This window comes from Pholis gunnellus, assembly GCF_910591455.1.
Source record: "Pholis gunnellus genome assembly, chromosome: 22".
Taxonomy (NCBI): Eukaryota; Metazoa; Chordata; class Actinopteri; order Perciformes; family Pholidae; genus Pholis; species Pholis gunnellus.
The window spans coordinates 1901303-1925824 of NC_136549.1; the positions used below are offsets into that span (position 1 = coordinate 1901303).

General features: G+C 41.8%; 1 protein-coding gene across 1 annotated transcript; it reads left to right on the forward strand.

Moving 5' to 3' along the window:
• Nucleotides 1–3267: 3267 nt before the first annotated feature.
• On the forward strand, nt 3268–12124 carry adm2a (adrenomedullin 2a; the record flags this gene model as incomplete). Its single annotated transcript, XM_079184190.1, has 2 exons — nt 3268–3365; nt 11719–12124. The coding sequence occupies 2 exons, from the start codon at nt 3268–3270 to the stop codon at nt 12122–12124; spliced, it is 504 nt and encodes a 167-aa protein (XP_079040316.1).
• Nucleotides 12125–24522: the final 12398 nt, after the last annotated feature.

Sequence of the window (24522 nt, forward strand, 5' to 3'; positions counted from 1 at the left end):
CTTTCGAGGAGTTAAATCACTTTGTTTTTCCCTCTGACTGTCCATTCTCAGATTTAGCCCCCGTTTGATCTTTAAAAGACAAACAAAATCGCAATGCCGAAGATACTTCCAGAATCCTCAGACTGTTCTAACCATGCTAATGATTTAGTTTTTAATCCATTTCCTAAGCTGCAGCTCTGCAGGTAGCCGACAACTTGACATGTCCGTGGTCTTTGTTCGAGACACAAACAAAATATCAACCCATTATTTTGAATAAAAATGTAAAATATGAAATACAAAATTTACCAATATTACCCAAAACATTCATGTTGTATAAATTGACACCCTGGGGTTACTGTATTTCCTAATCCAAACAAAGATGGTCACGGGAAATAATGTCCTTGAACAATTTGTACAGCGTGAACCAAAATGAAACATTTCATTATCAGCTATAGTTTGGGCTTTTCACGCTGCACTAGCCTAGGCCAAGTGAGTTGTTAACCTGGGGCTAAGGGAGCTGTTAGCTCTAGCATTTACCCAGGGCTAGAATAAGTACAGTGTGAATCATAAAGCCCTGGGCTTAGACTAACCCTGGGTTAGAAATCTGTGTGTGAAAAGGGGCTACATTAACCCAGGGTCACTCAGGGCTATGGGTTGCTAGCTGGGCTAAGAATGTGTGTAGCATGAATGTAAATATGGATGTTTGCATACTTTTCATTGTTCCTTATTGTCATACAGAAGAACATCAATTTGTGAGCAATTGGATATATATGTACTTTCTTGTGAAATAGTTTAATACATCTTTCTTATCATGTTACAGACGCAATATTTAGTTCATCCAGATGGTAGTCTGTCTATTCTAAATAGAAAAACATGCCTTTACATCTATTCTGTATGTTCAGTTTTCTGTGGCAGGCCTACTGATGATTTTGTGCATCAGCAAGACGACAAATAACAAACATCACATCCTTGAATTCCTCATGGAAACTCTGGCTCTGTTTATTGTCTCTCTTGCCCACGGATGCGCAGCTTCTCTGAGACCAGGAGAGGCACCCACTCGTCCAAATGTCAGCAACCAGCTCGACATGCTGTCTTGGAAATTGATGTTGCGTAACCGCATTTAAGGCAGGATCAGGTGTATCACTATTGTGTTGCTACATCAGTCAATTGAGTTAGAAAGGAAGGAGGGAGCTTGTACACAGTGAAGAATAAATCCTCTCTAAAGAGATGGAATAAGCTGCATAGGATTCATCTGAGTCATTAAAGTGAGTTGTGAAGAAACATGTTCAGACCTGCGACATATGTGCCTTATTTCTACTGTAACAGGTTTTCAAAACACAACCGACAGATATAGAGAGTCACGGTTTGGTAAAAGAGCATGAATGATATTTTAAAGGCAACTTCTGCTCCCTGGTGAATCATGTCTGTTTATATAATAGTCTGTTTCCTACCGAGGAGCTTCTAAGTCAGCCGTGACAATAGCAATACACTGTGCGTAAGTGTTCAGTTCAGAAAAAATGTGTCAATGGCAAATGGGTGTGACTTGACGAAGAGTTCGGAGGATTCTGCGTGGATTCCTGGGTTTCCCTCTATCTGCCTTACACACTTGGCTGAGGGCAACGATAAGAGATATGGGGAGGGCTTGGTCAGGAAAACTGTTCTAGAAATTCAAGCAAATTGGGCTTTTTTTTTCCTGAGAATGCGCATGGGAGATTATGATAGCATGAAGCACTTTGTGCTGAGCACAATACAATTACAGTGACCTTAGCATTCCTGATCTATCAGCCACATTCCTGTTGTGGGGACTTGTTCAATTATGACTTCAAAATGGACCTTTCATGTATTTTATGGCATTTTAACACTCACAATGTATACCTTCTAGCATTGCTAATGGCACCTCTAATGTGTTGCTTAATGGTTAATTTACGGTGATCTTACGATGCCACTAAAATATTTCTGTAATACTCCTGTGACTTGGTCTCTAAAGTGGATCCGTGGTGCTCAGCAGTATTTTTACATTGAACTTGAGGTACTTTATGGCAGGTATGAGGTAAATATTAGGTATATCTTTTATTTTAGTTTCCATTAGGCACTGGTGTTAGTATCACTTTTTCTACATTCTTTAAGTCGTTATCTATATTTTTACTCTTGTATTTTGTTGTTGTATTTTACTTTTTTTATTTCACTTTGTATCTTAATTTGTTGTACCTTATTACTATTGCATATTATTTAACCATGGTGTCAGTATTATTTATTTGACACTTTTATTCTGTTGTTCATACATTATATTTGTACTCTATTGTTTTTTGCTATTCTTCTGTTGTGATCTTTAATGAAACTGGCTCATGAATTTCCTTCGGAATTAATAAAGTATATCTTATCTTTAACAACATCACAGAACTTTTTTCTGTTTTGTGTCTTAATACAATCTCTATTAAATCGCATCTAATACGTTCAAGTGTATATGTGGAGCCTTACTTTGTAAGTGTTTCCAGCGTTTGCTAACCACGTAAATGCAGGATATTCCGAGCATTAAAGCTAATGACGTTACAGCAGCACCTTTGCCCACCGGCACTTGAGGCAGTGAACTCCGCCCACTCGGTAGCTATTTAAACCCTGAATGTCACCAGGCGCTCAGCTTCACACTGGAGAACTTGATCTTGACCAGCACGTTTGGATTCATAGAGGGGAAAATTAAAGTCACATTCTGAGCAGCAACTACCAAGAAGGTAAGGCTTCTCTTTACTTTTTGTTCTGAGTAGGTTTATTCATAAACAAATGTAAGAGTTTGCAAAAGTATCTGCATAATGGATTGAGTTTTTTCATTTTTGGACATTTTCAGGAGAATGTAAAGTCTTCATCTAGTTTCATCTTTTTTTTCTTTTTCTGATGTGAAAGAATCCAGTGAGGGGTATTGTTTAGTGCAGATAGTGTGTTTTATAAAGCTTCTCAATAAGTTAAGGTTCTAAATGATGCAATGGGGGTGATTTCATGAGGCGCACTTTCACCGGCTCTCTGTTCTGTTAGTCTCGTGTGTGAGCTGCAGGTTCATTGACCATTTATTACGTCTGCTTTCCTCCAAAGGTTTCATCTATATTACCCACTGCCAAACTTGGATATTTAAACCTCATATCAACCATTTTTGGAACTTTTTTCTTTTTTTCCTAATTATTTTATCCCCCTTTTTATTTTACCCCCTCCCCCCACCTTTGGGATTAAACCCTCGCCCGGTCCGTGTGGTCGTCTCCTCCTTCCCAGAGAGGGTGTAGAGTTAACGTTGGCCCGGAGATGCAGTCCCTTCTCCCGCTTGCTGTGTATTGCATCAGCCTGGTTTCCCTCCAGCAGCCGCTGGCTCTGGCGGCAAAGGAGGAACCCGACAGCTACAGGTAAGACACCCGTTTCCTTTGGGGCTTACTACTTTATTCAGCATAAAGACCCGCTCCGCGCTTCTGATTGGCTGAATAGGACTCTTTAACATACGCGATAAACGCACCTGGAGCCGCATCACAGTTCATTTGAGTATTCTTGCGCCACTTGGCATTAATAGACACTTTCTTGCCAATTTGACCTGTTTGTTTTGGGGTTAAAGCCCAGTGTTCTACCATTATTACATGTAAATTAGCTACAATGGCGTTATTAGCTTTTAATGATGGGTTGAGCGTCATTTTTTTGCATGGCAGTAGCCTTTAATCTGTAAATACGTCAATTAGCTATAAAACGGTCACTATTTTAAGCTAGCTATCCTTTTTCATCAAGCCAACCTTAATTTCCATAGTTTTTCCAGTGGACCATGGTATTGTTTGGATAGACAAGACATGGCGTTGTCATTCCTGAAACTCTCACTTTTTCCTCTAACATGTCATTTTAGGTTATTTTTTTTTTTCACTTCATCCAGTCAGTTAATACTAATAAATCACACTGTGTTAAAAGTGAAAGTGCTGCGTTGTTGTGTCAGCCGGATAGAGGATAGTGTGGAGTGCAAGGTCATACGGTATATGATTGTGTTTAGTCTAATGGTAGGCCTGGCCATCACTCTTCCTATTAGTAAAGGCTAAAGTGTGAAATAACTGATCATGAGGTCATGCAGGTTAGAATTTGAGATGAAATTGGGCTTTAATCTTACATGTGACTGGGACGGTGAATATGCCACGTCAGTAATCTGTATTATGTCTTTTTTCTCAACATTTTCAATGATTCTCTCTTCTCTTCCTCCTCCACCTCTCGATCTCAATGAGTAACTGTTTATAGAGGTTTCGTTTGGTTTAATCTCCCCCGTGATTCTGTGAGGAAAACTGTTACTTCTGAGGTTTGTCCCGCAGCCCAGACCAGAAATACCGGCATGGACTTTTGTAAAAGGATCTTGTTAGGCGCTGAGTGGCACCTGTACTTTTCCACGCCTTAAGTGGCAGCTCAACACACGCACAGTACACTCTGCCTCTCTGAGGGCGTGATGGAGGCCTGCCAGCGATGCAATACGCCCGTGCAGTTGCATTGTTGAGGAGCAGCCAGGAATGGGGATGAGTGTTGGTGTGTGAATGCCCCCTTCTGGTGGATTTTGGATCCACATCTGCTGGCTTAAAATCAGCACTGAGAGGGATGTGATGAGGGGGGGCTGTAGGCCTAACTTGACCATTTTCTGAAATCCGTCTTGTCTATGCAGCACCTTCAAGTTGTGAGCAAAGTAAATGTTTTCTGATAAAGACATTGGTCTCATTGATCTTCAGCTGAAACATGTGTCATTATCAGTAGCTTGATAACACATTAATAAAGGCATATTACATTACATTACATTACAGTCATTTAGCAGACGCTTTTATCCAAAGCGACTTACAATAAGTGTATTCAACATCGGTATTCAAGAGAACTACTAGTCACCAGAAGTCATAAGTGCATCTCCTTTTTTAAACGAGCATCTAAGAGCATAAACCAGAGCAAACGTACAGTGCAGAAACAAACATACAATAAGTGCAACAAACTAATACGAATACAATAAGTGCTAAGTGGAAGGCTCAGGGTAGTACTTCTTGATATGTTTAATATAACGTGGCAGGATGAGAGGTTTGTCAGTAAGAAAATGTATTCCAAATTGATATTAATCTTGTAATAATCTTAATCTTATGAATCGTATCTCTTATCTCTTAAGTGCTATGCTTATCTTCTGTGGATCCCTTATTCACACCATGATTTGCAATCATCACGTGTTCTACATCAAAATGATCCACATTCAGTGAATGACAAGCAAGGCTCTTAAATAAAGCACTTGACATCTAATACTGATAAGATAACTATGTAGATGTCTATGTAGATCTGGGAGTGTCATTTTCCTCTTGCATGTGTGTGTGTGTGTGTGTGTGTGTTCAATTTGTGAACACCTGCTGCTAATCAAAATAAAGGCAAGCATGGCTCCTGTATCCGCTCTCTGTTCGTGTTGCGCTACACCTGCCCAGCACTCTGATCCCCCAATATTCCCTCATTATCAGCATGGATCATTGCCACGGTTTCATATCTCTGATGCAGCAGTTGAGTGGGATTCATAAGTAAAAAATGGATTAGTCGTTTATTTGGCAAATGGTAAATACTTCTAGTATTATATTATAATACTAGACTTCTTATCGATTGATAAATCACAAATAAATCCCATTAGAGAAACCCCATCACTTCAAGTCACGTGTCTGAAGCTGAATGCTGTGTTGTTGGGCATGTACACTAACTGAGGGCCTGTGGTTGTAGTGCAATTTTTATAGGACCTTTAGCACTATAACTGATCACAGTCTATACAAATATATATCACTCTGACAACACAGTGAGAGATCTCCCTCCCCTGTCACTTCTGCTTCACAAGCCTCCCCGTTTCTCACTTTGCACATCTCCCATAAATGCCCTGTGGCATTTATTAGGACAGTAAATTCTCCCTCTTCTCTTGACCACAGAGCACACCCTGTTCTGTTACCATCACATGCTGACAGCATGATTACAACAGACATGATGACGACTACTTTTATTTTCTCCCGTCGGACACTGATACTATGTCTGAGCTCAGATGTCTGTCATTCCTTTCCTAATTCCATCTTTGTGTCTGCGTTGTCCCGATGTGTCCTGATAAGGACACAACAAAGTCCCAGTGAGACGCTGTAACAATGCCTGATGGGCATTTTTTTCCAAACAAGGACAAATTGCATGTTCCTTGGGATGACACACATTGCATGCCCTTCATTGTCGTTATACATAACGTCTAGAGTTTTTTTTCTTGTAAGGGAAAATAGCCGGTGTCTGCAGCCAAACAAGTTAAATATGGCTTTAGCAGCGAAGCGGCTTTACAGTGCGGATTCCAGAAGTGGGAAGCGGATCATTGCTTCGAGACGAAGGACATGTAAAGCTGATTTGCGGTGAAGCTTTTGTAACATAGACCTAGTCTGCTTCTGCTCCATCTGGACCAGGGAACGCTATGATAAATTGGTGTGTGTGTATGTGTTGTGGCCGCAGGTTTGTTCGAACTTTGTCAAGGCCAAATAAAGACATGTTTTCCCCCACAAAGGATTTGCTAAATAATTAACTAATTCTTGTAAATGTGGATTTAAGAGGTGTGGGGTCCTACGTAGATACTCTCAACATAATATTTACCTGAGAAACAGACTGATTTCATCTCCCACATCTCCTTCCTGCCTTGTTGATGTTTGTTGAATCGCTCTGCACATGCAGTTATCTTGGGGTATGTGCTTTGATTTGCTATCTATATTCTGACATGTTTACACCTTATCAAGAAACAACAAGAACATTACTCGCTCTTTTTTATCGTGTATACATTCTCAGAAAACCTTATTTTTGCTCCAGGATTGCCTCTGCTCTAAATCAGGTCAAGAAAGGCCTCTTATGTCTTGTAAACATGAATTTTGGCTTGGACTACTTAGATATATGTACAGTATAAACATCGTATGGCTTCATGGGGTCAATTTAACCAAACACAGGCTGAAGTTGCGGAGGGTGAAAGCTGCGACCAAGCAGGCACAGAATTCCACTGTGGATTAATAGCTAAGACCTAAATTCCACCCTCCGCATCCTTAAAGGGCAGGTTTCCGCTCCACACAGAAAGCCACACCGCTGTGGAGGCATGAATGCATATGTGAACTACACAGCATATATAAGAGTACAAGCTTATAGTGGGAGTGTGGATCAAAAGGCTTAAGAAACAAAGGCGGCTTCTGAAGGATGTATAGTTTTTACCTTGGCATCCTGCATCTATGCAATTTGCTGACTGTATGATCAATATGCAGTTTTGCTTGCATAAAGTAGTAAATCCCATACCACTCAGGAGGTTATGAAAGCAAGTTCTCACGAACAAGTAGAAACACTGTTTTGTGTCAAATAAATCACCTCTCCTTTAGTTTTGTCCTGCTTCTTGCTAATAACAATCGCCCCACTGCTACCTATTGGGATATTAGCAATGAATGTGCTAAGGTTCTTGCTGATTAAGACCGCACTTTGGGAGCTTCAGCCTCTAAGCATGGTACTAGAGTTAGGGTTGAGGAGGGCTTTTTCTTTGCAGGGTTTTTGTTAGGGTTGGAATTATGATTAAGGAGCCAGTTTCCCTTGTACAGGTACTTGTTGGATGGTGAAATGGCTCCCTCCACATGTTTCCAGTGTTGGAATTGGGGTGGGCGGCTGTTTCCGACTAGTTCCATAACTTCCCAAAACCGTTAATCTGATATTCATGCTTCACACAGTGGTTGGCCACCCTGCCTTCGAGTTGGCCACCCTGCCTTTTGACACTTCCAACATAAGTAAGACAACACTTCGTACATAACAAAAACATTTGTTCTAGCAGAACCCTGCCCTTAGGGGTAGGGAAGACTTACCTTCTGTCAGGTTAGGGTTGGTGTCAGGGGTAGGAAAGGCTTACTCTCTGCAGGGAGGGCTCAGCAGCTGAGGCTTTCTATCAACGTGAGTCAGCGATGCTGTGAGGTTAATACAAAAGAAAAAACAAACAAGGCAGCACAAAGGGAATTGGCTGAAGCAATAAGCTACAGTCAAAAGGAATTTTAGTTTTAAGACCTTAAACTAAGACCATGCAAGGTGTTGGCAGGAACAATTAAAGTCAAAGTAGCTTGGATATCTTTGATCGTCTGCCAATCACGGAGATCACCATTAGTATGGAGCTATGGGACTACGCTCCTAATAGCTAAATTGGCCTGTCTTGTGAGATGTGACAGAGTGAAAGAGTTATCTAATATTCCTTGAACTTCTGGAAGAAAAAGCAGGGCATTCCACAGTCTTTTTAGGAAGATGTAGCTGTAGCTTAGCCTTGCCCTTCATTACACAAACTACACACAGCTATTAACATAAAATATCATTTAAGTTTGCTCGTAGAGAACTATTTAAAAAGTATTTATGTGAAAACTGTTGCATTGCAAGACCTCCAGAGACCAATCACTGAAGAAAGAGAAAAACATTTAACCTAATATAAAGAGCAAAAACGATCTGCCTCCTATATCCTTATTCTTCCAGGAAGTATTCAATTGTTGTTGTAGCACAGTCATGGGGTCCCTGTGGCCGTCTGCCAGCCATTACAGATGTACTTATGAGCCAACTTGTTTTTGGCGAATTGGAGTCGATTAAGCCACAGACTTGCAAAGTCCAATCTTGTGTGAGGGTTCCAGGGTTTGTGTTAGATTGTTTGAGAAAAGTTGTTGGGGAGAGCATCATCTCATAGTTGAGTCAATGAGTTTAAGATGTTAGATATGTCAATTCGCTAAGTGCACCACATTTACCGGGTACTCTACAGGTCAATGCATTGGTGTCATGGATAACAAAGGGACAGCTTTTCTCACTTTACGATCTGCTCTCTACTATAGACTGTATAGAAGAAGTGGACGTAGTCACCGTGACATCACCAAATGGTTTGTAGACTGCCATTTTAAAGCCCCGAGTTTATCATTTTGGCCATTGGCATTTAGATTTTTGGCTGTTTTTTAAAACAAGAAGGGACATGAGTGACCAAAATGTTACAATAAACTTGCAACCAGAGGAGTCGCCCACTGATGGCCATTAGAAAGAATGCAACTTTCCCCATTGACTTCACTTTTCAGACAAGAAGGTTGCTGCCTGTTTTCTACAGGGTTTTCAACTTATACCCTCCACGGTACAAACTGGATTACCAACAGGGCAAAGTGGGCAACTGCCACGTATTTCAGAACCTCTGGGGCCCAAGGGCTCCAGGTTTGTTGTGTGGTCATTTATTTCATTCCAAATACTGTTGTTAATACTGTATGCACCACTAAAGAACCATAAAACTGAAAAGAAAGGGGCCGCTACCTATAAGGAGACAACTACAGGGGCCCTCAGGTAACTTTTAAGACCGGGGCCTCTTATAAAGTGATATAAAGGGATAAAGTGTTTCTAACTCTAACTTTTGACTCACAGGATCTACAATAAATAAAAGAAGATTTGGTTACAGTTCTGTCTTGTATTAAGTAAAGTCAGAATAGGAATTTGGTGCGGGGCCAACACGGCTGCTTTGTGAATAGCTTTCATGTGCAGTCAAATACAACATTCCCTCTGCAGGCCAGGTGGGTGTAACTTGGTGATGTGGCACCATGGCACACCAAGCCTGTTCTGGAAATAGTGCTACCCTCCGTCTGTGGCCTAGCATTGCGCAACTATTTATTCAGCCACTGCCGCTGTTGCACAGCAGGTCACCTCTAGACTACCAGACCTGCCAACAGTGAGCCAGCAGCTGAACTGCCTAAATAAATCAGAAGCTTCACATGTCCCCAAGGAATCCCAAACCCACCACACCACTGACTTTAAGAAAACCCTTCTGCTATGATGTCTCTCATCTAAACCTCTCACCATGAGTGTTCATGGTGAAATAACACAAGTCAGCATTTCACAAGTGGAACACATTTTTCATACTAAGATCAACCCTGGCTTCTGCCTCTCTGAAAATGGAAAAAATAGTAACAAACCTGAAACCCCAAAGATTTTTCCTTTTGACTCAGAAAAGCAAATGGCGGATATATTTGCCCTGATGCTGTATTTAAACCTCATTACAATCCATTGCTACCATTTAACATTTTCATCCTTATTCATCCACTGCTATAACAGCATTTACCTGTTTCCTTCGCCTGACTTTCAGCAGTGGTAATGGGGTAACACTCAGGGGCTTGAGTCACGCTGTGCTGTGCAAACACAGCGGTGACAGTTCAGTGAAGAGCTCCAGGGTCAAGTTGTGAGAAGCGGCTGTCTTTGTCAAACAATGAACAGATGGCGAGTTGGTGGGCGCTGTGTTTGCTGAACGGCCCGTACTCGCTGGTCCACCGTGCTGCAGAACCTCATTTTTGTCAAGGGTCTGTTTACACAAACTACAAAAAAACAACACATTCTTTTCCATGTAGCTCCAGATAAGTGATAGTTGGGGTTTTATTCGGCCAGGTTTTAGGTGTTTTGAGAAGTCTTTGATATTTCTGTCTGTACACCAACATTTGAACATTCTTGTTCTTTCTGGGAACAAGATTGTAATGTTCTCCTCTGGAGCCCATCAGGAAATCATGGCAGGCCAGGCTAAATCTCCCATAGTTACCATTTGCTGAAACCCAGCCGAGCATTAAAATACGAGGTGCAGGTTTTGATTGGATAATGTAATAAGCGAGGCAGACTCAGAGCACCTGTTGTTTTTGGCAACATGTGAAAACAAAGCCATTAACTTTCACATTATACATTAAGAGATGAGCATGGTGTCCACGTGGATGGGTGAGTGTGCAGAGAGACATGCTGTGTTCAGACAGCAGGCAAAAATGATTTGTTTATCAAAGTTGCTTTATACGACTAATCCGATTTCTGGAGAATTACCTGTGCCCATAGCTAGTTAGTAACAATGCTGGCAAGTGCATTTGTTTAAAAACCCACCATCATTCTGTCCCCGTTCTATCCATAGCGGCAAAAATAATTTAGACGCAGAGGTTCATTTGTATTTTTATGAACCACATTAGCTATGAATGTTTGACATTTGAGCTCAAAGCAATGATGTGCCTAAGTACACAGCTGCAAGCTTGCTGTAGACATGAGCAATTAACCCTTTCGCCTCTCAAACGCAGACTGGCCAATAGTAGCGTAGCATCGGCCAGCTGTGACCAGGCTCCGACAGCGATCTGAACTCTGCTCCATAGACTCTCATGCAATGATTTCAGCTTCTCTTCATGTTCAGGCTGGTTTAGTGGATTTGAAGCTGGTCATGGTTAAACGTTGTGTAACCGTGATACTCGTTACACGGAGAGGTTGGAAGGAGATATACATTTCTAAAACTTTCACGTGTCTATGTAAAAACCTGTGGAGCTAACATCGGCAGAACTAGCGTTAGCACTTTGATACTATGCTAGCTACTGAAGGTATACTAAATGTATTCACAATGCTGCTTTTGCTTTTTAATGACTTTAACAAAGACCTACCCGGCTTTACGGGAACAGTGATGTTCCTTCATTTCATTGCCTTCTGTCTTGATCACCAGGTGATGTGGTGGTTCACTTTGATCTAAAGGCTTTAGCTTCTATTTTAATCTTTTTTCATCGTTTATTCTGAAATGTGGGCTCCATGGTAGCTCTGACAGCTTGATGGAGTAGCAGTGGGAGGCTTGGCTTAGCGAAAGATCAATTGAGCCCCCCCCCCCATACTAAAGCATATTATGATATGAATAAAATCCACCCAGCTCCAGGACAAATTTTCAACTAATTTCTGTCTTCTCCTCAGGCTGGACGTCATTGACAACAGAGAGGATAAAACCTCAGCGTCAGGAAGCCAGACTCACATCGTCATCCCCTCCTCAGCCCCTAGCCGATCCCCAAAATTGCTTCCCGGTTTCCTGAGACAACAACCAGCTTCAGGAATGAGAGCAGCCTCGCCAGGCCTGACGTGGGCACGTCCTGTTGGTACTTCACATATCGAGCTGAGGGCGCCAAGAGCTCGTCGCCATGCCCACTCTGGATCGCGTAATGGTCACCACTATCCCCAACATGCCCAACTGATGAGAGTGGGTTGCGTCCTTGGAACCTGCCAAGTGCAGAACCTCAGCCATAGGCTCTATCAACTCATTGGCCAGAGCGGCAGAGAAGACTCGTCCCCCATCAACCCCAGGAGCCCCCATAGTTATGGATGAGTTAGTTGATACCCTCAAACACCTGCGGCAAGTCTATCTATATCTCCATTTATTTATCTTTTAATGTATTACTGGTATTCTTTGCATTAGAGTTTGATGTAGTCCATAACTTTTGTTTATCTATCTCAAAATGACAATTATACTTCCCATAAAAGACAGTCGTGCCTCTTTACTTTTTCTGCTGATTGATGGATTTGAAGATTCAAATTCAAGACCATGACCGACTGAATCACTTTTAAAAACCCCAATTTGAGTTCTCCAACCATCCTGAGAACTTTGCCTTTTTAAGGATGTTTAGTATTTTTGGTTCTCCCTTCTGAACGCTCAAAAGAAGGCCTCACTTTGACATCCTAATCCTGTTAATATTAGAATGAAGGCTTGTCCTCAACACCATCCAGTGACCTGGTCCTGTCTGCCAACTGACCTCTCTGGTGGTGGTTATTCCGCAGCTCATTGATCAAACACTTAAGCCCCTAATGTGGATTTCAACCTCCACTCAGAGCCGGGGCCCTGTCAAAACCAATGTATTCCCAGAGACCCCGTAAATGACCCAACAAACCCTTTTACCTCTTTTTTGTGCCCTCTCTTTTTGTCAACATTGGAATTCCCAGGTCTTTTCACAACTGGATATAGAATTACAATATGAACACTGACAACCCTAGACTATTCCACGAGTGTTGAGTTGAACGGGGAATTCATCACTCAGCAGGAGCTTTGTGTTTCAGGACCACAGTTTACAGTTGAAACCAGCCGCAGCACTTGGGTTACACCCGAGTTGAAGAGCATTCTGAGTCAGGACTTGACCACATAAACTCCACAATGAACATGAGAAAAAAGAGGTTGAGCATCCAGTGCCTTGGACAGAATCTACACAGAAACTTGCGTCCCAAAGGATCAGTTTCAGTGTTGCATTATAGTAGCCAGTTGGTCAGCACAGTAGGGGGCATTTTCCCCGCCGGAGGCAGAGTCTGAAATATTAGCTTTTTCACGTGATTCATAAGTTCCCCTTGCAAGTCAGGACTTTGGGTTGACAGTATAATAAAACTGACCTAATCACTTCAGGCATATATACAGCCACAACAGGGGGGGAGGGCTCAGTTTCCCATGGTCTGCAAACTTAATGCTAATACATAAATATAAAGAGCAAGGCATGTGGCTTCAACACATGCGCACACACATAGCCATGAAGTTTGCAGATATTGAAGGTCAGCTTCACCAAATAAAAATAAATCCCTGTACTTTGCAGCATATTTTGGGTGATTTTCCAGAGTAACATGGATTCTTATTCTGCAAAGAAATGTTGCTGCTGAGCTCTTTTGAATAACATTTTTTAGTGCTGTGACAAAATCCCATTCCCCTCCATTTGTATTGGGGAGAAGGTAGAGATCTCTAAAAGTGAGTCCAACAGTGATGTTTACAGAAGGGTGGAGAAATACAGGTCAACTCTTCCTACATTTCCTACAGGCAGTACTTGACAAGACAGGGCACCCTTGTTGTTCACATGTTAAAGGGTTAAAACTAACCCCTGAGACGACTGTTACATTGCGGGATTCTTATGGGACACCACAGCGACCAAAATGTTCGGTGTGCCCAATTTAAAAAATACATGCCCTGACATTTTCCTCCTCTCTATGTACGCCCCGGCTCTGAAATGGTGGATGGGCGATGGACTGAGAATAACTGAGGTCAAGCGCTACTCATTAAGCGTGCTTAAATTTGACAGGCCTTAAAGAAATGCAACCATATGTATAAAAGACCCATTTTTTGGCGAGAAACGTAATTATATGACATATTTCCATACTTTTGAAAAGCTTTTATTCCAAGACTGTACTATATGGCAGCTTGGTCCTAACCTGCAGAGTGGTTCGTAGTAGGAATACAGTCATTTAGATGATCACATCTAGTATTTTACCCTTTGTTATATCATTTCACAAACATGAAAGTTGTCTATTCCTTAAGAGCATTAGTTTAAACTCACCAAATACCTGGCAATACTTGACAAACTGAACGACTTTACATGTGACCTACATCATATAATAATGTGTCCTTTTATATCTTAATCTGTGTCTTCTGATTTTACTTGGGTGTCTTTCTTTTTACATTTTGAGGTCACAGGGTAATAATCTGTGGTTCCTTGGTCTTAAATCTAATCTGTTCAAAGGCTTGCTGAGGTCAAACATGCCATTCTCTCTGCTGTAACCGAGCTAATCAATGTCTCGTGACGGATCATTAAAAGGCTTTTCAAATGCTGAAAAATCCTGGTGGACCTCTCTGCTTTTTAATAGTGTTCTATTTCACACACACGTGACGTGTGCGTGCGTATGTGTTGAGCTGCTGTACGTAGCCTATCAGGACACTTATCTCCTGTGTTTGATCTGTCCTCTGGACCATTTTGCTCCCAGTCTTTTTTTGTTGTCTTTTTTTACACAGTATATCTTTGTGACGTCAGGCATTGCGTCACGTCTAGTTGTGGTGAGCAAACTGCACGACCACGAATACCTCCCCATAAAAACACCTTTTTTGTTTCATGGCTCTGTGTTGCAAAGAGGAATGATTGTAGAATGTCTTTGTTAGTTTTGTAAGATAGTGTCGATCCAGGTCGATCTCGGTAGCTTTCTCTCTGCTGATTTTCTCCTTTAGGGTCACAGGAAAGCACTTTTAATGCAGACGCGTGTCGATAGTTTCCCTGAAACTCCCTCGTGATGAACTTGTGAAAAGGTTCCTCTTGTAATTGTTGCATTCGAGATTGTCTGCGAATGTGTGTAGAAGATGTCAGTGCACTCCGTGTGGCATCATGATGATTGTGAATGTTGCGTGCACCTGTAAATGAACATAAATACATATATATATATATATATATATATATTCAGCCAAACTATTTAAAGAAAGTAATGTATTTAAGTTATCTTTGTATGTTAATATCTGTATGTCACCAAAGACTATTTATCTCATCTTTTCCACTGCTCCTTAAGTGACCGTATGGTAGGAAACAAAGAAATGAAACTGTAGTTGAAATGTTACTGTTTGTCAATGTCCTTCACTCTGTAAAATAAAGAACTCTACTGTAATGTGATGGAGTATGGAGTATGATTCCTAAAAGACATACATAATAGAATCACACAAGGCTGTGAAATACTCTTAAATGCACCAAAAGGTTCTAAATGCTCACAAAAATATATGTGATTCAGTATATTTTTTAAAAGACTCTCTAATCGATTCCACCCTCCTCCATGTTACTGTGTCCTTGACCAACCTGTTCTGAGACAATAACCCCAAAGAAGTCAATCATTACAAGTCACTGCGTGACACATTTAACAAATGTAATGGGGGGGGCAAGGGGGACAATGTGAATGAAATATTGGAAAACACATGATCAGGGCATCAGCAGCCTCATTGGAGGTAAAGGTCGTGTGACTGGACGAGGTTAATGAGTGATGGGAGGTTTGGTCGACAGCAGACAGGCCATTGGTTCATTTCACATGAGGTAAAGGAGAAGAGAGGGAGGACAAGGGAACAGGAAATATTCAAGAGTTGATGTATCTGATTAATTTTCTTTGCGGTTTAACAAGCAGCCAACCTACATTTTGAAAGGTGCAAGGTTAACATCCATCCTCACACATCCTCTCACGTCCTCTCCAACTCACATATACGTTTCCATCGAAGAGCGCAGACCTCCGCCAAGGCCCTTTCCATAAGTGAAAAATGAGGTGTTACCGCAAAAACAAAGAAACAGAACCGAAAAACTAACCTTGGTGGAGGTAAATATGTGAACACTACACTTACTCAGCACCAAGCAGCAGACAGACACAGTTAGACACTAGCTGAAGCAGTATCCCCAACTGAGAGGAGATGGAGGTTATATCTGAAGGGCACCCTCAAGATAGTTTTTAAGGTCCTTCTCTGGTTTTATAAAACTACAAATACCCATTCCTTCACTGTCTTTATAACTCGTCAACGTATTTCTGTTATCACTTTACTCTTAGGTTTTTATCACTGTGTAAATAACGAATACCAAAAGTCAACCAGAAGGAATTATGTCAAACCGTCCTGCCTGCTGCTGATGTATGTCAGCCAGCAGAAACTGTGTCACATACCAGGCTTTAGGCTTTTGGTTGACTCTCTTGGAGTCACATTTAATGAGAGACTAAAGTGTTCATAAAGTATAGCTAACATACTCCAAGTGGTAAGAAAAAAAAAAGCTGATAAATTATCTTGAGAGTCAAGAGCACAGTTACCATGCTAACCAATAACTGAATCGTTTTTTTTATTGCAGTGATTTCTAGCCCACTGAAAACTCACAGATCGGGTTCATGTTGATGAAAACAACTAAGAGAAATACCCAACAACATTTCACACACGACGGATCTGCACAAACCTTTGGAGCAGCACAATGTTCCACAGTATCCAGTGCAATGCAATCCTGCAGTGTAACTCAGAGATCCGACACTAACAAAAGTGGATGAAGAGACACACAGAGAGGGAAAGTGAGTACGAGCTCGGCGGCTACACCTTGCTAGTGCAAATTGGGAGCTCTTTATCTTTCTGAAAAGCTCCACAGGATTTTCCAGTAGATGGACGCTGCACACAAAATCCATCCATGTCATTGTCTGCTCTTGTCCAAATGAAGGGATGTGCGCTGTCTTAATTCTTACGTCATAGTGTACACAGAGGCTGCTGTATTTATATAAATATCAGTTTTGCTGTATACAAGAAGTGAATGTGAATTAGCATTTCAGTAAAATAAAAATACAGTAGATGTAGGGCATGTTCATTATCAATTAATCTGCAGATTATTATTTTTATTATTCTCCAGAGATTGACTCATCGTTTGGTCTATAAAACAGTGAAAACAATGCCCATCACAATATCCAAGAACACAAGGTGACGTCAATATATGTCTTGTCTTGTGCATCTAAACCTGCAAAATATTTAACTGACCATAATGTAAGACCAAGAAGAGCAACACATTTTCATATTTGAGAACATAGGACCATCAATTGTAGCATTTTTACTTAAATAAAATAAAGAATGTTTAAATAATTGAAGTTTCTGGTGATTATTGTTTTGGTGTTACAGGCCCAAGCTCTACTGTTTTGGTTCCCTCACCGCTCTTAGCGGCGTGTTGTTTCCAGCTGCAGCAAGCACCTGTTTTCAGTGCCCACTGTACACTGCCCCACTGTACACCCCACTGTACACTGCCCCACTGTACACTGCCTGCTCAGCAAACATAGACACAGCTAGCAAGCAGCTGGTGAACAGAGTAAGCACTTAGCAACAGAGCTAAAAGAAGAGTAAATACTGAACTTCATCAGGTGGACAAACAGGACTCCAAATCAATGATAATGTTGCTCCGTGTCTGCTGGCTGATGAATAGGCGATTGCTTGCTAAACATATTACTTTATAATGTTGCTGATGTATTAGCAAGTCATTTCCCACTTTTACTATCCGGCAGACATGAAGCAACATCATTGATTTAGCGTCCTGTTTTTGTATTTTGATGACTTTTTCCAATCCATCCATCCATCCATTTTCCTCCGCTTATCCGGGGTCGGGTCGCGGTGGCAGCAGGCCAAGCAGGCTGACCCAGACTTCCCTCTCACCCGCAACATGTTCCAGCTCATTCTGGGGGATCCCGAGGCGTTCCCAGGCCAGCTGGGAGATATAATCCCTCCAGCGTGTTCTGGGTCTTCCCCGGGGTCTCCTCCCAGTTGGACGTGCCCGAAAACCTCCAGTGGGAGGCGTCCAGGAGGCATCCTAATTAGATGCCCGAACCACCTCAGCTGACTCCTTTCGACGCGAAGGAGTAGCGGCTCGACTCCAAGTTCCCTCCTGATGTCCGAGCTCCTTACCCTATCTCTAAGGCTGAGCCCGGCCACCCTACGGAGGAAACTCATTTCGGCCGCTTGTAGCCGTGACCTTGTCCTTTCGGCCACGACCCAGAGTTCGTGACCATAGGTGAGGGTAGGAACGTAGACCGACCAGTAAATTGAGAGCTTTGCCTTCCGGCTCAGCTCTCTCTCCACCAAGACGGTCCGGTGCAGCGCCTGCTTTACTGCTGCAGCCGCACCGATCCGCCTGTCGCCTTCCTTTTCCATTGCTTGTTACAGTCTGATTAGCAACTTGAGATACAAGACATTACATTAAAGTCATTTATTTTATCCAACGCAACATACAATTCAGATTTCTACACCGTACGCACAGCTACGTGAGCAATTTTGGGGTTAAGTGTCTTGCTCAAGGACACATCGACATGCGACTAGCAGAGCCGGAGCCGGGGATTGAACCGATGATTCTCTGATTGAAGGACGGCCCTGCTCTCCACTTAGCCACAGTCGATCGTATACAACCGGATTGTTCCACTAGTAGCAAGTTTACAAGCTAATTTTAAACCAATAATGAAGCCAAATCATCGTCAGACGATAGCCGGTGGGTTCCCAGTTTGCATTTGGGCCAATGCGTTCCACGTTTATTGCTCTTCACATGGACTGTTTCGGAGCATGGTACCTGCATTCAACCAAAGCTTGCTCGAACGTGATTGTTCAATACTACTCGAACTGTAAACGGATCTTGTCCCTATAGATTCTGCATATGAATGCAGATTGCAGAATTTGCTATTTAGCCATTCATTGGCAATGCGAGGGTTATTTTGGAGCATTCAGATCAACTGATACTTTTCCATGCACACTGACACCTCTTTGTCTCGTCAATGAGCTGCCATTGGGATCCAGTATAATTGCTACGAATCCAGGCTAACCACAGCTGCCGTCTTCTGCAAAAGGAGCGACTTTTCACAGCCAGAAGACCGACGGTGAGAGTTAGATTCTCAAGAGATAAAGTTTTAATACTGACAAAGCCATGTTAGCTTGAAGTCCTTAATGTGGGCAGAAGAAAAATCTAAAATTTGTACATCTTAAGATATATAGAAACCTGTTATCTTAAGATATATTATAATGCGTCATGACCACATTTTTCAGTGTGGCTTTCTGGTTTATCCAAAAGTTTGCCGCGCTTCTCCTCACACAGCGTTGCCAACAGCGGCACGAAAAGTATATCCAAACGTGTGGCTCGATTGGGTATCATGTGCAATGATTTTTATAAGAGATTCGCCCAGCGGTTTTCCCGAAAATCCCGAAAAACGGAGCAAATTCGCCCCATTGACTTGAATGGGATTTCGGCGTGAAGAGAGCAAAAAAAACACTGAACTTTGGACTCATATTGACAAGCCATACTTTAACATAGAAAAATGATTTAAAGTTTAAAACTTAGACAAAACGCTGGATGTTATTGAGCCAAATGGACATTTTGATAGCTAGCACAGTTTTCATGAATTCACAGATTAAGTTTCAGCAGTGGCGGGCCGTCAGGGCCTGCAAAGCCTTCTCTGCTGGCCTAAACAGAATCACAAAGTTATAGCTATTTTATAATTTAATATTTTTTCTTAAATACATTTAATTTTTTCTTATATGTATTATAATTTATAAAAATATTTTTCCCATTATCTTATTTTCTCATTGCACAGCTACTGTGCTCCTCAGTTGCTCTGCTTCCAGTGCAGCTTGTTTTAAGTAGAGCTTTTATCCAATCAGATTTCACCTCTGTGTCTCTAGTATGAAGAGAGGCCTCAGGCCTGCAGACTCACCCAGTGCTTCCATGTGCAGTTTAAGTTGAATGGGGACGATATTGTTGATTCAACCAATCAGATCTTTAGTTTGAGATTCATGGACACACCAGAGCGGTTTGCAGGCCTAGTTACGTCAGCATTACTGCAGCTCAGAGTCCAGATGCCTCTCTGCTGCAAGGTGCAGAGTGTGCTGTGATTGGTCAGTGGGCGGGCACGTGACTATGTGCCCGCGAAACATAATGCTTGCTAGTGTCGCTAAAGCAACTTAACGAATTGAGTTCGAGGCGTTTACTTAGATTCAAGCAATAGTTTTATTTATCACAGAGATATTAGCCGAGCAGTTAAACGTGCACGGTCCTAACAGTTCCTCTCCGATTGAGAGCAACGTGAAAAGGCGCTTGGACACGGCAGCGAGGTAAGTTTTGTAGGTTCTCCTTAAAGGAGCCATTGGTCAAAGTCAAGGTGCAGGCGGGATCGATTTTAGCAGAGCGACGGCCTGGTTGGAGCACTGAGCATATCCGCTCGCACCGGCTCTCGTCCGGGATCCTCCTTCGATGCATCATCAGTGTGTGTGTATGTTGTGAAAGCCTAGCCTAACAGGCTCCAAAGTGTGTAATCTACGTTTTGCTATCTCAAGCTGTGGTACGTACTGTTCTCAGCTGGCAGTTTACTCCAAGATTTGATATCAGTGTATAGTTGCCCAAGCGTGACCTTCAGAGTTACAGTTTTCTCATTCCTTTGTACAGGCGAGTGCTAGAGCGCCCCGCTTGGAGTTTTTAACCTTCATAACCTGTAACTCACAACTCCGCTAATTAGCACATAAAGCTCTGATTACATTTATTTACATAACACTAGCAGAGCTTTGGTTGTAGCAGACAGAGTTCAAGTGGAAATATTTGAAAGACATTTTACCTAGCTTTGTTTTTTTAATATGAAATGGCGGAAGGAGGAGAAACGGATTTAGTGGCGGAGTTACTGGGATCACTTTTCTCAAGAAGGACATTTCTGAACAAACTGGACAGTAAGAAACGACCCCACAGCTAGCAGCCCTGACCAGCCAGGAAAAGGATTTGTATGCAGCGTCGGAGAAGCGTTGCACATGTTATGGCTGTGAATGTGTTTCATTTTAACTGAGCGTCGGTACTTTTGGAGAGACTCCAGTGGATCTACAACTCAACGACCACGTTCACAGGGAAACAGCTCCACAACCGCGTCCCGCCCTTCGCCGGTTCACGGCCGGTCCACGGCCGAAGACGACCACCGGCGGCGGAAGACCGGCGAAATATAACGGGGGTGGCTCGACTGGCATGATGAATGGAGAAGGACTTCTTACTGGAACTGATAAACTGGGATTAAACTCTTTGTCAACAAAGAAAGGAGGATAGACAGCATTTGGTAAGTGAAGTTCGTTTGTTTACCTCTAAAGTTACTACTGTTCATTTGTCTATCGTGGTGTTTTTATGAATAATATTTGAATGGCTCGTGAGGTGGAATGCGTGGATCCGCTGCAGGTCTGCTGGATTGATTTGTTGCTTTGTTGTCATATGAATATATGCGACTGCTCTTGTGAGTTTGTCATTGTGTTACATTGATTTGGACTATATTGTCCGTTAATGACGCAGCGTCCCGTCATGCTCGTATTCATGTATCTGCACTCTGCATTTCGTGTTTTGTATGCTAGGTGTTGAACTTCAGGTAACATTTTATTTCATTTGTCAAATGTTGCAGTGTTATGTGAATATGCGGCTTTTACACGAAACAAATAATAACCCGTACCTGTGACGTCATAATGAGGTTATTAGAAGTGTAGAACAGCACTGAAGGCCCAGGTATAAAATCCACGGCCCGCCACTGAGTTTCAGGAAAATGTGGGTCTGTTTCTGACTTTATAATGGGTGTGTATTGCGCAGCTTAGAGTGCGTGATGTCACCGCTAGAGTGAAGAGGAGCTTGAAATTCTTGTGAAAAAAATATTTGTCTTTTGTCACTGACTCCACAATTTTCACTCTTCATATATATTTGTCTGATTTTATAGTAGCTAATCTTGTCGTTGTCGTAGAAAAGTGATTGTGGAATCCAGCACATTTACACATTTGGCACAAAATCACTTAATTGAGAGGAAAACCAACTTTCTGCTCCATAGAGACCAATGTTAAATCTTGCTTCAAAAACATCTTCCACAGAACACGGTACCCCATTTCTACATCGCCAGTTTAGCCACATTTTTTCCACTACAAACATAAAAACCATATCAGCACGTTCGTCAGAGTCTTATCTTTCTCACGGTATCCATATTTTGGCACTTAGACTCCTGCTTTTTGTTAAAAGGAGGCAGGAGTTTTGTTCAAAATCACTGTTTACTGTAACGTTTCTTAATCAGTCTGCTTCTCCAACCAGGTGTGTCCTCACCATGGCAACCAGTTACACGCACGCACGCACGCTCTCTCTGTCTGTCTCCCTACACACACACACACACACACACACACACACACAAACAACACGACTTGGAGATATTCAGTCAAAGCCATTGTTAGACCGTCTGTCTGTCTGTCTCACTCACTCACTCTGTCTCTCTCTACTCTCTCTCTATTTTTCTGTCTCTCTGTGTCTCTCTCTATCGTACAGTCATTCGAACCCCCCCCCCCCCCCCCCCCCCCCCCCCCCCCCATTTCAAAATAAAAGCCCCACAGAGTGAATCCTAACTGGAATACTTGTGATGAAGCCTGCCATTTAATAACCTCTGTGTTTGTGTGTCAAACATTATGAATATGTCTCCTCTCCCCCTCTCTCACCCACCCAGTCCCACCCTTTCAAAATAAGAGCCCCATAGAGTAACTGTATATTAAAACCTTTAGATCCCGAGCGGAGCCCAATTGGGCTCTAGAGGGGGGGCGACAGAGTGTACACATGTAGTACAAATCACTTTTGAGAACGAATTAAATGATATTTTAAAATATTTCAAAAACGTACATGACGAAGAGATTCTGATCAAATGGACCATGTAACCTATTTTAATCACTCAAAAACATATATATACACAAAGTACTTCAAGGTACTACAAGTACTACCACAATTTCACCTATTTCTCGCCAGGAGAAGCCAAGCAATGTTCTCCGTTATCGGTCCCAGCCGCGACCTACGGCACTTTCACACACACACTTCATACCCAGGACCACGAGGAGAACACACTCTATCGAACTATCGCCTCCAAATTATTCTACTTTAAACCATTATAACGTTACTATTGATCTGCCACAGATATCAACTCAGCCCATCATCATAAACATTGAAACACTCCGTACCTTTTAGATGTTTCCTGGATGAAAATCAAAAAAAAAAAAAGAATAATCCATGACGGCATATCGAAGCCGTCTCTCTGCTGTGCTGGTAAAAAAACGGAGTCTCTGACGAGCTTCCATGACGAATGAATAATAATTTCAGTTTTGGCCAATGGGTTTGACCCATGGGGGCGGATCACAGTTTTTGATTATTTTATTGGCTTAAAATTCTGTCAAACAACTCAAATAATGAATCACTACAATGCCCAGAGTCTCCCAGATTCAGAACTGTAAGAATTGCGCAAATCGGCCAATCACAGGCTGTGTTAGGTTCAAATACATCACGTAAAACTGAAATTCTGACGAAAATTAGCCATATTTTACAGGTTTTTATATAGCACAGGCTCTCAAAATGATGCCAAACTGCTGTCTTAGATAGATTTAACACTATTAGTGATAAAAGAAGTGAAATATAGAGTTATATAGTATTTAAAAGTACAATAAAAGAGCTATATTGGCTGCTTCTAAAATCAGAATTGACGTTGGCTGACCAAAGCTGACCTGTACACCGGCATTGATTTCTCAGGCATACTTCACTCTATTAAAGCCAATTCTTTTTTAAAAAGGACTGCTGACATGTTGTGATATGATTTGAGAGAGTTTAAGCCTTGGACTGCATCATTTCAAATCAATAAAAGTGCTTTTCTTTTCAGGCGAACCTGAACAGTTTTTATTTGAACTGTGTGTTATATTCATTCAGCATTAACCAATAACATATACACTGATATGTACATATATTAAAAAACTATCACAAGTGTTAGTGTTATAATACCATTTAAATTATTCAAATAGACCTTGTAGTTAGCGAGATAAGCCCCTTAGAGTGTGGGTATGAAATGTTCGAGCGGAGGGCTCAAAATAGGCTTAGGGGTTATTAACATGAAGCTCAGAATGAGGTTCGTACAGAAATGATGGGAGCTAACCCCATCATTTCCAAAGGCTTCTCAAACAAAAATGTATATGTCCAGTACAGAAATGACGGGAGACATCCATCACGAATACAAGATTCAATCCAAGAGTATGAATCTAAAATGCAGAAAAGAGAGAAGCTCTATCTCAATTGAACCTGAACGACACTACCGGTAACATCGGCGTGTATGTATATTGCGACGTCTTCGGGCAGTAGAAGCCACACTGTCAAAATTTCTTGCGAAATTTTCTAGTTACATTTATTATGTTGCCTAAAAAAGTATGATCTAAATGGACAAATCTGTAGCTTGTACGGTTTGATACATTGTCTGTACAAAAGTATCAGTGAGCTGCCCCAGTGTAGATATACAGAACAGTGAGCACAGTGGTTATCTGTTAGCTGACAACAGTTTGGGCTGTAACACTGAGATAACCCAGAAGTAGAAGTAATGAAGAGCTAAAGAGTGGTTTCAAGGCCTTTGGGTTGCTTTGCTGCTTCTCAGCTATATAAAACATCAGAGCCCTGTCAA